This window comes from Equus caballus, chromosome 20 (assembly GCF_041296265.1).
Source record: "Equus caballus isolate H_3958 breed thoroughbred chromosome 20, TB-T2T, whole genome shotgun sequence".
Classification (NCBI taxonomy): Eukaryota; Metazoa; Chordata; class Mammalia; order Perissodactyla; family Equidae; genus Equus; species Equus caballus.
In genome coordinates this window covers 65732566-65748434 of record NC_091703.1, presented here as the reverse complement: position 1 = coordinate 65748434, position 15869 = coordinate 65732566, and the positions used below count along the sequence as shown (strand labels likewise).

Genomic DNA, 15869 nt, shown 5'->3' with positions numbered 1-15869 from the left:
AAATTCTGACAATAATTTTCCATTATATGCTGACTGTAATGCCAATTCGCAAAGAAGATGGTCTCCAACGTACACTGCCATTGTGGTACCAGGAGGCACTTGTTATTTAACTGGCAGACAGTGTGACCTTGAGGTTAGCTCATGTACTGAGCCCATGTCTAGATGCAGAACAAAGAGAATAGCTCATGTCTCAAAGCTGTTGAGAGTTTTGGGGATAACATACAGAAAGCACTTAGCACAGTACCTAACAAACAGTAAGCATTCAATAAATGAAGCTAGCTTTTGTGTTTATATATAACTTTGTATCTCAGTTTCTCATCTGTAAAACAGAGATGACGCTAAGACATTTCACAGCGTTACTGTTAAGAATTCAATCAGCTGCTGTGTAAAGAACTAAGCACAGTGCATGGCACATAATGCGTGTGATTAATTTCTAGCTCTTATTATTAATAAACCTATTTTGATAGGCAAATCTTTTAAACCAGAGGACGCACTGTAGGGAGGAGACGGACAGCAGCTACTGTGTGAAGGGCTAAGATGGCTCACACATCATCGAGTTTAAACAAGTGAGCGAATGAGGAACAACAATAAAAGAACCAACAAATTTGGAGACCAGGAAATATTCAACTTCATTTTCCAGTCTCCAGGTGTCATTTGAGACATAAGGACTTAGTTATACGGAGAGAGATCGATAATATGACCAAAAATAAATTAGAAATAGAACAATAATATCTTCAGAGAACCAAGGCAAGGAATATATTAATTCAATTCAAGTTTAAGTGGTTGATTTGGGATTTAGTAAACAAACAACAAAATACCCCAGAATCTTTCCCATGCCTATAGTTAAAATCATTCAGTACAGTACCCTTAATTGTGCCTGTCCTCAAAAGTAATAAATGGTACTATATAAGCCCAGAAAAATTTTAACATTACTATGTCTTTCATCTTTTAACATGTATTTTAAGATGCTTTCCTTTCTTTAAAGATACCACTTAAAAGACAATTCAACTAATATCTACTCCCAAGAGCACAATCTTTCAGTTCCAGACAAATACAACTGACAGTAGTAAAACTTCCAAAAGCTCAGAGAAGAACTCGTGATCGGCTTTGGCGCACAAGAGAGCTCATGGAACCGAGGGACCCCACAGCGCACCGCGCAACGACGCTCAGTCAGTGATGGACCCCATATACGATGGAGTGACGCAAGACTGGGAAATCTTTAGTAAGACGAAATATCCTAATATTGAAAGCCTTAGTGTACAGCCTTGTCATTTGTCCTGCACTAGAACATGCAACCTATAATTAACCACATCTCACATGAGAAATTACACTTTCACAGCAGCTTCTGCATAACCTGTATAAATTGTAAAGCTTTAAAAAGTGACCCATTGTTAAGAACACAGTGAGGTCCCATGCTATGTGAGTTACACTCAGTTCGGTTCACTTGCCTCTAGGGATGAGATGACTACATATAAACCAATAAAAGGGCAGAGATGTTAGGGGGCTGGCCCCGTGGCCGAGTGGTTAAGTTCGCGCGCTCCGCTGCAGGTGGCCCAGTGTTTCGTTGGTTCGAATCCTGGGCGCGGACATGGCACTGCTCATCAGACCACGCTGAGGCAGCGTCCCACATGCCACAACTAGAAGAACCCACAACGAAGAATACACAACTATGTACCGGAGGGCTTTGGGGAGAAAAAGAAAAAAAATAAAATAAAATCTTTAAAAAAAAAAAAAAAGGGCAGAGATGTTAGGCTTTTCAAAGAGCACTGAGCGTTAGAGTGACTCAGGAAAGAAAGAAAAAGGGCACTGGTTTTCTTACTAGTCTCTCTAATAAAACATCCAAGTCACAGTGTTTCATAATTAAACAGAGGGATAAAAGTGATGTGGCTATAATAACGAAGGTAAAAAAATTTTTAAGGAAACAGTATTATATTAGATAAAGAGGCTGGTCGTATGGTCCAAGAGACATCATCTTATACTCTTATCATTAGTAATCACGTATCTCAAATTTGTTTAGACAAGATCCCTCTTAGAGTAGTTTCTGACAACCACTAGATTACGTTTTTGTGAACAGTAAGAGGTCAGCACCTCATATAAATATGAGCATGACTTGTAAATGCTTTAGAAGTAGTAACATTCAGTTTGACAAATCAAAATAAGCATGCTTGAGCTAACAGTAGCAGAAATACACGTAACCTAAAAGGCTGACATGAGTCACACCAGGGACTCAAAGCCGAAATCTTCACCTACACCTTATGACCTAGCTGCAAAGAGTGCCAAGGTAGAAGCTTATCTATTTTTCAGGGCCATCAAGTCTCATATGTGGCAACACTGATTTTACTCAGACTATCACCATTAAATAATATCAAGTGCCCCATACTGGAGGGAAGTCTGGAGACTGGGGAAGTCTCAACAGCTCTCTGAGCATCCTGCCCTCTCCCCTGCCAAAAATGAAAACATTAGGCTCTATCTCACTGAGTTATTTTGAGACTTAAAAAAGATAATGTACATAAAGTGCCAAGCTCAGTGCTTGGCACAGAGCAAACCCTTATTAAGCAGTAAAGCCACTGCAGCTGTTGTTTCCATTATATCTTCACTGTGTCAAAGGTCAAGGATTGACTGATACCAGACACTAATCAATTTACTGTAAAAATCTCATCTCTCCTGAAATTTTTAGATAAGGACCAACCACTCAAAAACATATTAGCAAAAATATCAACATTAATAACTCTACCTCATTAATCCTTAACGTCTATGAGGGTCAAAATAAAACTGATGGTAATTACTTAAGAAATAGTATTCCTACCAACACATTCAAAATGGTGCGTAGGGAGGCTCCATATAAGAAGACACCAGGAAGCTATACTGTCCTTCCCTGAATGTCTTCAAGGCTTATTCAAAACAACATGGAATCATGGTGAAGGATTAAAAAACTTGGAAGCTGCTTTCATCCACAAGGTACCACATCACAGATACTACCAAAAATTTCAAGAACCTCAAGTAATTTACCCAATAATATTCAACGGAAGTCCAAAAATCCCAACTCAAACCAAACCAACCTCTCCCCACCCCAACATACACAAACACTTCCAGAAAAGGGATTCTTCAATTTTAGGGCTCATGTATATCAGCTCAGGCTTGGGGGTGAGGAGCAGAAACAGGAGGAATAAATCACTACAACTAGCAAGCAGCTGGTAACAACCACCTAGGACATTAGTCATTTGCTCTGCTGTATTTCCTTCCACCACGCTCTAGTCCCCAGGACTCTGCCCTAGGCCTTCATTTTTCAGAGAAGGAAAACAGCATTCCCAAAATTCGCAATAAGACCCCCCAAAACAATGAAAGACCACCGCCCTAAACGTAACTTCGCCCAGCACTCTCCTGTTGCCTACATGCTAAGTGACTCTCCAACCTGCACTGCATGTCCTGCTTCCTTCTAGTGTCCAGATTCACGTTTCCAGCTCCGGGGTGGGTTTCTCCATGAACATGTGCAACAGACTCCAGAACCTGCCCAAAGTAACGAAACATGACTCACTAACTTTCATTTCTAACCCTTAAACCTGCATCTGGCACTGAGTGCCTTCTCCTGGTGACTAAGCTCCACCTCACCCACAGAACCTCAGCTAAACCAGAACGTCTAGGGTCACCTCAGTGTCCTCCTCAGAAGCAGGCGAATCTGAACCCAGGCCATTGCTCCTGCTCTCCCCGTCCTTCCTGTCCACTCTCAACACCATGTGTGGCTCCATCCTCGTCACTGCCCAGTCCAGGGCTGCACCAGTATTCTACGTGGTCTCTCCGACTCCAAGACCTCCTCCAACGAATCTCCCCTGTGGAAGAAGTTAACGTTTCTGCTGTTTCTCCTGCTTCCAAAGCCTTCATGGCTTTTCAACTCCTTCAACCCTCTGGAGCAATGAAATGAGGTCCAAACTCCTCTGTATACTATTGAAAACCCTTCACAATCTGGAAAACTAGCTTCTTCTGCCACGTGCCCCATAAAACTTAAATCTTGTCACGTTAAATCCCTAAAATGCCATGTTTCCTCACACAATTTTTTATGCCTGAAATGTTCCTCCCACCCTTACCCTAGGATCCTGCTATAATAAAGTCGCCCTGGATATCAGATTGCTAAATTTGTGGGAAGGAGGTGGGAGAAGCAAAAACAGAAAAGGCCAAATACAAATACTAACTTTTTGATTATAACTTAGAAGGTTTCTGGACAAATACGAAAACAGAAATTAACAGCCTCTATCTCTGCGTGAGAAAAGATAACATTTTTTTCACTGACCACACAAACTGTTTTAGTATACAAATGAGTAATATATAACTGATCTTTAAGAAACTACATTTTATTGTCAAAACTACAAATGCCACCCTTGGGTAGAATCACAATTACCTACCATCAATTTATTTATAAAGCAGCACAATTTTGATGAGCTGCTTTGTCAAGCTTCAATATGAGTTTGAGAAATCCTATAGAATCAAATGATTTTATATTTAACAAATGTGCAAGACATCCTAACTAACAAGCCTATGAGAAAACATTCTATTCATTCATTAGGGCAGATCTGTAAAGCAAACAGTGTGCAACCTATGACGGAGACAGAATGTCAGTAATAAATGCCAACATAAGTTATTTCAGCACATCCACTTACACTAAATGTGCAAGCTGCCTTTTAAATGAATGCATGCCAAATTGCTTCACGTAAATATAACTATCACATAGAAGTGATCAAAGAAAATCCCTTCAGAAATGATCTTAAAAAATACTCAAGATGCTCACAAACCAAATCTCTAAAAATAGTCTAAAATAATAACACATACTCTCTAATCAAGAATGGGAGAACAATCAAGAAGCAGCAGTCATAATATTTAAACTTGGCAATAATTACATAAAAATACTATGTAGATCATGTATTACCAGATTTTCATTAAAAACTTACTAGACAGAAAGCACAGTTCAGGGCAAATCGATTTCTAGCTTTAATGAACAATAGTCTGACAAAGGTCACATCTTCTTAAATACAAACAGTTAAAATATGAACTGCAAACGTGAGTTAATTCTTTTAAAACCCACAATAAAGAAACTTCAAAGGATACTGATCTGTCTGCGGTCTTCGAAAGTTCTCTGGAAGATTGGCTTCATAGAGTAGTCTTGCTTTAGTATTTCCCATATCTTGCATACACTATAATTAAAAAATCAAGTATTTTCATTACTCATATAACCATTGAAAAATAATTCCTATACACATATACATATACACACATACAAACATATATACAACAAAAACAGGTAATATTTATTATTCCAATATATAGTCTTCTTTGAAAAATAATTTAAATCACAACTAAGAAATTACTCAAGTTCAAAACAGAAGCATATTTTTAATCCTTCACATTTTTTCAACATACGTAGATCCAGTTTTCTAATTTTTTTCTGTGAAAATAGTGCCTTCCTTATTTATACCCACCACCTCCTAGAAGCGGTCCCCTGACAGACGGAGGCAGCACCATCACTGTTTTCAGTACACCACTTGACAGCGCTGCCCTTTCCATGGCTAACAACTCAAGATCAAATTTCCTTTGTTTTGAGCTTCAAAATACTCTGGGTTTTTCAGGATTTACAACCAAGATCACAATGGAGAGCAGATAACAAAGAAATATTGCGGACCTACAACTCCACAGAAGTGGTTTTACTTCTCGATGTCATTAACTTCTTTGAGATTCTGCCAAAAGCTACGGATAGCCTCTCAAAGAAACCTGGGCCCAAAGGCCAGATTTTACATACAAGTTCAGGAGTTCATAGGACGTCCTGCCGAAAATCTATAAACCCCATGGGAGTTTATAAACCTATAAATCTATAAACCCCACGGGAGGCATAAAATAATTTGATAATCACTTCAACCAGTTTATTTAAGTTTCAGTATCATCTATGAGTAAGTAGTAGCCAAACTATACTTCCTGGATATTCTGTAACATGAGAAACTAAATGTAACATTTACAACAGAACATTATACTATTACTATTTTACACCATTTACACAGAGCTTGAGCTCCCTGAAATGTTTTAATTGTTAGAAAGATCAGTTTTATAATTTTTCCTTTGTTCTGATTTTCTAGACACACACCCCACACCCTTGGGAAGACAGCCCAGGTTTAACAGATTACCAGATGCCAACCTTGAGTTGTAGCCCTCAAGGGAACACAGAAACACCTTCTTTCAAATACAATGACTTTTCTCTGAGAGTTTGAAGGTATGCAAAACACAAACATACACTCACTTCTGGGTATCTACTCCACCCTACCTCAATAGAAGTACTCTCTCAGAGTAATCCAGGTTTCTCAGTCATTCCTTTAAAGATAACGAGAAATTGAAGTACATAATAGGAGGGTAGGGAACACAAGGGAGAGTAAACCAAAAAAAATTGAGGGGTTTTTGCTATTTAGCTGTGGAGAGAAAACAGAAGCTGAGGCAAAATAAACCCAAACTTCAAAAGTATGTAAAATGAGGAAAAAGACTCATAAGCTGAACTAACAGTACAAGGTCAGAGGGCTCGACCATGTCAGGAGGGGTCCTAGCACAAAGTTAGTACGAGCAGAGCTAACACATAATTCCGTGTGTGGGGAGAAGGGCGAGGAACTCTCAGCGTAGCTTACCCTCCCTGAAAAAACAAGAAATGTTTTCCATCTCAAGCATTCAAATGACACTGCATCTTTGTGCCATGGTGGGAATTTGGAAGTAGAGATGGTCAAGTTATGTAATCATAAAGGTATTAAACATTTGTTAAGAACTAGACCAAGAAAGAAAGGTCTCTTAGTGTGCACAGCATCAGCAACGAAGCAAAACACAGTTCAGATACAGCTCAAAGAAACTACAAAAGTAAGAAAGTTTGAAAAGTTTCTATCAAGCAAACAAGAGTACATGGATATTTTAACAAAAAAATTAATAAGACTAAAAACAGTATTATACATGCCATATCTCACTGATCCTGTTATACTTTTTTCATATTTTAATGTTTATAAAATAAGAATGCATCTTACAATTGACGGTGTCTTGTAATAATTTTGTATTAGTCCATAAAATGAAGATGCTTCCTACAATCAGCAATCTTATATTCAATGAATGTGAATGCATACATTTTATATAAAATATTCTCTTTATTTAATGTAGGTCATTAATATTTTGTTTTGGTTAAATAAAAAATAAATAGGAATAAGGCATACAAGCACATTATACTAAATTATTTAATTTTGTCCTAGGGATGTTCTCCATCACAATTATACAGGAGGGAGAAAAAAAGAGGTATAAAAAGCTGAAAGGGAGAAGTGACGTGAAATAAGCCACTTCTACAGGAGACCACTGCCCAAAAGTGACCGGGGACAGGGGTAGGGGGTGTGTGTGTGTGTGTGTGTGTGTGTGTGTGTGTGTGTGTGTGTGAGAGAGAGAGAGAGAGAGAGAGACCACTGCCCAAAAGTGACTGGGGACAGGGGCAGGGTGTGTGTGTGTGTGTGTGAGAGAGAGAGACAGAGACCACTGCCCAAAAGTGACCGGGGACAGGGGCAGGGGGTGTGTGTGAGAGAGCGAGCGAGCGAGCGAGCTGGGACTGGAGGAAACCAGGATTCAGTGACATCACAGATGCAGAGATCATTTTGTGAGGAGAAGGAAGATACTGGTAAGCTCAGACAGTTTCTGGGTTTCTAGAAAGTAGGACAGAGTAGGGTGTGAGGAAGGCCAGAAATGAAAGGACCAGCGGAGATGAAAGGCTAAGCAATCTGGAGATGGTTAGAGCAGGGGGAGAAAACAGCAGGAGCTGGCATTTTGGGGAGGTGACAGGAATATGGTACAAACTAGCTGTCCTCAAAGTTTCAGGACACTACAGGGAAGGGCCCTAAGAACACTTAGGAAAACTTATTCTATTGCCTGGAAGAGCAAACTCTGTCTCGTAATTGGCAGAAGAAAATAATGAAAATAGCCTAACAACTACAGTGACAGGCATTAGCCTCGAGCTATCATTATAAATTGCATATAATAACTACACAATTATTATTATATTATTATAATATATATTATATATATAAAAATATATATTATATATATAAAATATATATTGTAGTATATTTAAATATGTAATATATATTATATATATATAAAATATATATTGTATTATATTTAAATATGTACATATATATGCCATTTTAAATCTCAACAGATGCTGACTTAGACATTATTACCCTAACTTGAGAGGAAAGGAAGCTGAAGCCGTGAGACGTCAAGCACAGGTCCGAGACTACTAGCCTCCACAGGGACTGAAGTCCTGGCGGAACCCTCACCCGCGGCCGGGGGTCGGCCACCTCGGGGACTGAACTTCTGACGGAACCCTCACCCGCGGCCGGGGGTCAGCTACCCAGGCCGCATCCAGCGGAACCTGGCACTTGTCCTGCAGGGCTCACAGGTACCAACACCAGGCTCTTTGCTTTAGAGGCGCAGTTTTCACTTTACAGATGAGAGAAAACTGAAGCACAAAGAGGCTCCGTGAGTGTTCTACTGAGTAACACAACGACCCCGTTCCAGAGCTGAGCCGGGACCAGGCTCCCTGGCTCCGGCCCTCCCCACCACGCTCTCACCAGTCACAGCAAGCAACCAGAAAACGTCACCACAAGAGTACTGCAAGTGTTGCCTCCGTTACTAACACAAAATGTCTGTTATTAAAACACTATTCCTTTTCTTTTAGGTTATCTCATCCAAAATGCTTTATCAAAATGCACTATTAAGAGATTTTTCGTCGCTTATTCTTTGGCAATTTATGATTTAGCTTTCCAGAGCTGAGATGAGCAAACTAGTTGCAAAACAAAGGGATGACAAAGGGCCTACACTTCTTTTAAAAGAAAAAGTAAGCTTTATATTTTTAATTATTTTTAACTCCAGTGAGACTTAAGTTATAGGTAATGAACTAGCTCCCTAACTTCTACCGTCTAGTTCCTGGGAATCAAGCCAGACCCTTAGGACTACACATAATTCTGAAAAACTTATTTTCCACACCTATTTTCACTTCTCCAATAGAAGGGATACTGGTAAGGCTATCAAATAGACTATTAAAAATTCAAAGATCTTACCAATTTTGAAAATTCTTTGGCTTTACAGAAGTCATGCCATTCTTTGTCAATATTTTTTTTTCTCTTTCTCCCACACTTCAAGTATGAAAAGGGGAGGAAGAGCACTCAACTACTTAAGTCAAAGTTTCCACTAAGTTTGTTTTAAAAATATTTTTAAATAAATATTTATTTACTTAATAAATTATAATTCATTTCAAAATTACTTTTTTAAAAAACAAGTCAAGCTTGCAGTGAACAGAAAATGTATTGCTATTCCTGACAAAGAAATGAATGTAAAAACATATTAAGTACAAAGACAACATTCATTTTTACTTTAAGAAAAATAGACTAAAATATTGAGAAATAAGTGAAATGTGTACTTCATAGTTACAACAAATGCCATTTAGATAGAACACATTCGTAAATCAATGTTATTTACTGTTATACATTATATGTATATGTATACATTATATGTCCCCAGAAAGATCAATTTTATACTGTACTTTTGGACTGAACCATCTTCATCCAAAATCACCACCACTATAGTTGCAAAGGAAGGCTTCACACGGAAAGAGTACAATAAATCTCAGTGAAGAACCCCAAAGCTGCCACCAAGAGCATTTTGTCCTCCTCAATCCATAATCCATGCGTATGGAAAGAGTACAATAAATCTCAGTGAAGAACCCCGAAAGCTGCCACCAAGAGCATTTTGTCCTCCTCAATCCATAATCCATGCGTATGGAAAGAGTACAATAAAGCTCAGTGAAGAACCCCGAAAGCTGCCACCAAGAGCATTTTGTCCTCATCAATCCATAATCCATGCGTTTTTGGTTTTTCCACATGATTCGGTACATAGAACACCACCTACCCAAAGCCTCACATTATCACTTGAGATTCAGTTTCAAAAAAATAACTATTTGAACTGAAACGGTGAAAAGCATCTATGGGCTAACATACGTCATCACATCTAACGGAGATGAAGCATTTTTGTTTCTGAAACTGTCTAAGCAGAAAACATTTCACCAATCCTAGCTTTTGCACTAAAACCAATAAAATCTATTCTAAAAGAGTTCTAAGTTTTTAATGTTTTACAGAGATTGAAGACAAGTGGGGCTGTCAATTTAGTTTTAATTGGCATTTACTTATTGGATTTGTGGAATTTAATAAACTGAAACATACAAAAATAACTGAAAAATAAATATAACAAAAAGTGAGGATAAAAAGAAAATAGGCAGAATCATTACGTAAGCAAACAAATGTAATAGGAAACTTTATTTTTATGCAACAGTGCAGTATATGTTTTTTAAAAATCACCGTTTCATGTCAACAGAGCATCTCCAGTGAAAAATGGTAATTAAGAGCAGTTTTACTGAAAAAAGAGCCTTGAAATAAATGTGAAGATAAAAGCTAAGAGGAACAGATACAAACAAAATGTGCCCAAGTTTAAGTCATTGTCAATATGAGGAAATAATAATAAAAGCCAAGATAAATGACAGGCCTCCTGAAATTCAAAGTTAATGATTCACTGTCCTGAGAATAAAACCTGTCAAACTTTTTCTTTTCTTTCATCTTTCAAAATCTTGGAAAGCAGAGCTCTTCGTAGAATCCAACTAAGTGATACAGCTAGAGCAGGGCATGGCCTCTCTGTGCGAGCCAGCCGAAGACTCAGCCAGGCCAGGCGGACTACAGCTCCTTGGACCTCCCCTTTCCTTCAGCTTCGCACATCTTCCGCTTTCCCCCAGCCCCTACCCCTGCCCCCATAATGCCTCCTGCTTTCTCCCTCAGATACAAAGAAGCACCTGGTCAACAGCCATTTATAGTTAAACTAAAATTCACACCAATCTATCATTTCAGGAAGCTATCTGCATAGTTTCATAAATTATGTGTGTACTGCCTACTGACTTGCCCTTTGGGGTTTACTGGCTGCTTTTAAAAACAGAATAAGTGGGAAAATAATAGAAGAGCAGCTACAAAATAAAAGACTGAGATTACTAATTTCTTTGTTGCAAATAATTAGGTTACAATGTGCCAACTAGATCTTCCAGATTCCCAATGGCAAACATGAAGAACACTAAAATAATCAACAGACTATTACACATTCGTGTGTAACAGAAGGGTGCTACACATCTGTGTTAAAGCTGGAGGAAGAAAGGTAAAACTATGTAAATTAAAAACTCTTCCACCCAATTTTCTGAGGAACACATGGGAGAAAAGAATCTTAGCTGCAGGTCCAAAGACTATTGTGTAGGATATAACAACAGCTAAAAATGTGCGCCACCTATATGCCTGTATGTATGCATAAACATTTCAGGAAGAATATACAAGAAGCTGATAGAGACGGTTGTTCCTACGGAGGGACGCTCAAGGACTGAGGGACAGAAACGGGAGGGAGACGATGCACTCGACCCTTTTTGTATCCTTTGAAGTTTGTACCATGTCCATGTATTTCCCATTCCCCGAAACACTATCCAGAGGGAGCTTAGCTGGGGTACCCAAGCAGCATCTGAATCAGAGCAAGGAGACGCCTCCTCACTGGTGTCCTCACTCCCACCAGAACAAAGTCTACTGATGATCCGAGACTGATCATCTGTACCAAATGAACACATTTTTTAAAATCTCATCCAAGCAGATCTTACACTCAAAATACACTCAAAGTATAAACATGGCATTTATTCACCACATCTTTTCCTAGTATCACCATCTTCTTAAAGAAACAGTACTGTTGATGAAGATCACATCACTGAAATTTCAATGTATTTGTTTTTGTGTGGGAAAGGGAATACTATTTGCTCTACTATTTTCTACTCGTTATCATTTTTAGAACACAAAAACTAAGATTTTCAAACTGCTTTAGCTGAATGTATTTAAAAAAAAAAAAAAAAAACCCCCGCCTCAGTTAAAAAGAGAAGATGAATATTTGTAGTCCCTGGATAAACCCTTCATGTCAGTGACTCACCTCTACTACCATTTGGAATTTTCCAGAATAGTTCTCTATCTTCCTCTCAAAAGCCACCAGGATTTCTTGCATAGGAGCAAGCTTTTCAGGACTGGTTTCAAGATCTTTTGGATTCCAGCTGCTGGAAAAGAAGCGCCACCGTTTTTGGTCTCAGGAACTCTTTGGAAATATTTAATACAGAGTCCATTCCTTCAGTTTTCATAAAATTGTGTTTTAGGGGAGTTGTTCTCTTTCAGTTTTAACGGTTTTTAAGAATAAAGTCAGTAAACCACACATATTTAAAAATTAAAATTTTTAAATGATGATGTGGAATTAGAGGTACCAGTTTTCATATTTTTCACAATTTCCAGATATTCTTAGATCTTGCTTTATCTGTTGCAGCATTTGCTAGTTGCTACAAATTCAGAGAATGCACATTCTTTGTTTTATAAGCAATAAAATTAAACATTGTGATGACGAAGGTGGAAAAGTTTCACATCATACTCTCTGATGGTCATCTCTACTTACTACGAAATTCATACCATTTGAAGTCTAGGAATAAACCACTACTTTCACCCTAGGTGCTCAAGGCCCAGCTCAGGATCATCCTGGACGCTCCAATTCAGTCAGAAGCCTCAATGATGCTATTTAACATTTCTTCCAGGCCTCCCCGGTTCACCAGCCCCACTGCCACTACTTTAGTGCAAGATCTAGTCACCCACTGCCTAGGCCACTGCAGGAACAAGCCCATCATACTTATGTTCTTAAAAAGACCATAACATTAGACGTCACTCTTCAACACAGAACGCTTTAAGAGCTCCCTGCTCTGTCTCTATCCCCACCCTCTACCACTCACAGGATCAAAACCCAAGCAACTGCTGACTGTAACTTCCACCTTCACCCCCTATCGGTCACCTCCCGTGACCAACACTCTGGTCACAGGAAACCATCTTACTTTCTCAAATACAATGTGCTTTCTCCATCTTTCTGCCGAGAAGGCCCTCTGCATATTGTAGTATGCCTTTAGAAATTTATAAACAAATAAAGGTCACTATAAAATAGTAATGAGACATTTTAAAACTATGTTTAGAAATTATCGTATCACTAGATACTGATATTTTTTAAAAAACGAGGGAGGGGCCGGCTCCGTGGCCGAGTGGTTAAGTTCACGCGCTCCGCTGCACGGCCCAGGGTTCGGATCCTGGGCGTGGACATGGCACCGTTCGTCAGGCCACGTTGAGGCAGTGTCCTGCATCCTACCACTAGAAGGACCTGCAACTAGGATATACAACTGTGTACGGCGGGGGGGGGGGCGGTTAGGGAGATACAGCAGGGAAAAAAAAAAAAGATTGGCAACAGTTGTTAGCTCAGGTGCCAATCTTTAAAAAAAATAAATAAATAAAAAAACGGGGGAGCACTACTAAGTAAACGGCTTGCTGAAGATCGCCCGCCACTTAGTCAACAAAGCCAAAGGCAGAACCAGGTGTGCAGAGCACCAGGCTGGGCCTTGACTCGGCCTGCTATCCTCCATCGCTTCCACGCTCATCAGAGCAGGGAGAGAGGCGACCAGTCTTCTAAGTTACTATGTGCAACGCAATTAATAATAATAGTTTTCAGATGATCCATGCATAAGGCAGTCGTGCATCGCCACCTAACAATTTTCTACCAAATACAGCACTCCACCCGGGGATACAAGCCCTTCCCCTCGAGGCTTACTATTCCTCCACTATACTCTCTCAGTTCTACCTGGATTAGGCAGTATAGAATCAGCAGGGTCAAATTAATGAAAGACTTCCACTAAAGTGACATCTTACTATTTTGTTCACTGTTTTGACCCAAGAACTAAAGCCAGTCAGTAGGAAGAGAATTTTAAAAACTATTACTGATCTTTTTAAAAGTTCAACCCTAAAAATAATTAACAAACCAAGAGAAAGAGGAAAATACAGGGCACGATCTTGCACATTCAATTCAAAACAAATGTGACTTTTCCCCAAATAGATTGCGTAAAAATGCAACCTCTTATTACGCTTCACAGATTAAATTTTGTTATAGACAGTACCACATACTTTTCCCCACCTCGCTCTGCACTCGCAGGTGATACATAAACCTGACTGCAAGCTACCCTGTTCTGCTCTTCTTGAGGACACATTTCATGATCCTGTGAGGACGCAGCATAAGTTGAATCGCAATCAATTTAAAAAGTTAAATACGTACATGAGGTCATGATTTGAGAAAGTTCATTAGCCTGAAGGAATTAGAATGAGCACTCCTCTCACAAAATAAGAAAAAAGTTGTTTGACCTGGGGTTTTCTTGAGTACGTGTGTAACAAGAATTGTGTACTGAAAGCTGACTATGAGCCTGGTTCTATAAAGCATCGAAAACTCAACTAAGGCTCAAAGCCTTGAGGGACTAAACAGTGTTCTAACACACATGGGTCAAACGCGGTCAAATCCAGAGCCCTGCAAAGCAGCTTTTTTAAGTGGAATTTTATTCTATTAAATATTGCTTGTCACAGGAATTCTATAATGGCAGTGACAGTTTATGAAGCTCCTCACCAAAAAAAAAGAGAGAGAGAGTGTAACTAGATGGAAAAGCCAAAAACCCATGGACAATATTTACAACAAAACCTGGTGGTCAAGTATCCCCCCACACCCCACACCGCCGTCAGGGAGGGACGAGGCACTGACGACCACCAGATCTGCACAACGCCAGCATCTCGGGAAGCTGGGGGGATGCGAGAACAGAACACTAAAATAGTGAGGCGATGCACACTGCACACTACAGTGAGCCTCCCTGAAGACAGTGCACGGAACTGAAAGGATCTTCCCCCAATGCACAGCCCGTAAGAGCCAAGGGCCCACCATGAGCTCGGAATGGGGGAAACAGCCTAGGCCCTAGGAACTCTCATAAAGTGACCATCCAGGTGTCCTGTCCAGGACAGGGCCCCACACTGAGAAACTCTGGGAAACGATTCAAAACTGAGCAGAACAGGAATAACGAGGGAAGGGAAGAGAAGGTCCAGCTCAAACTGGGAGAAGGAAACAGAGCAGGAACATCTCAGAAAACAAGCAGCGTTCCTTTTAAACATGACATGAAAACAACTGAAGAGAGCTCTGTGAAGCCTGAAGCTCTCGAACAGCAACTCCTTCTAAAACTGTCACAGAAAGGATCAGCAGGAAGCAGCCAAGGTCGCGTCCCACACAGTCACTGGCAGCAGCAGAGCGACATCTCTGCAGCGAAGCCACACTGAACTGATACGGCCCAAAGACAGAGCGAAACCGTAACCACCCATCCAGAGCACGCTCAAAGACAGACGACAGAACACGCTACACGAGTTAAAAGACACGGAGTTACGAAAGAACAGCTAAACCAGAAATTAGAAACATTCAGAACTAAAATGAAAACTCAGGAAAAAATTAGAAATAAAAGAAAAAATATTTCAGAAACGAATGTGAAATAAAATGGAACACAAGGACCAATAAACACAACAAATAATGGCCTAAGAAAACTGGAGAGACAAAAAAAGAAAAAATGTTTAGATTAAAAAAAGGAAAGCAATGAAAAGGACCCAAAAGAAAGTGAGAAATACTGAAGTCAGGCAGTGACGACCTGCCCACAGGTCAGAGGCCCTTAAAGAAAACTCAAATGAGGAGACAGGGTACTAACTAATTTAACAGGGTCACTGATTAGGGCTGGCCTGGTGGTGTAGTGGTTAAGTTCACACGCTCTGCTTCGTCAGCCCATTGTTCGTGGTCTGTATCCTGGGTGCGGCCCCACACACCCCTCATCAAGCCATGCTGTGGTGGCATCCCACACATAAAACAGAGAAGGATGGGCACACATG

The 15869-nt window shown here is 39.8% G+C and overlaps 1 protein-coding gene across 5 annotated transcripts in view; it reads right to left on the bottom strand.

Moving 5' to 3' along the window:
• SMAP1 (small ArfGAP 1) overlaps window positions 1-15869 on the bottom strand; it is a 160269-nt gene that overhangs the window by 87889 nt on the left and 56511 nt on the right. For 3 of the 5 annotated variants that reach the window (XM_023625154.2, XM_023625152.2, XM_023625151.2), the window contains exon 3: window positions 5098-5183. In XM_023625154.2, the coding sequence (XP_023480922.1) occupies window positions 5098-5183 (86 nt within the window). Of the gene's footprint in view, window positions 1-5097; window positions 5184-12045; window positions 12167-15869 lie in introns of all 5 variants that reach the window. The other 2 variants (XM_070245776.1, XM_070245777.1) reach the window with 1 other exon arrangement.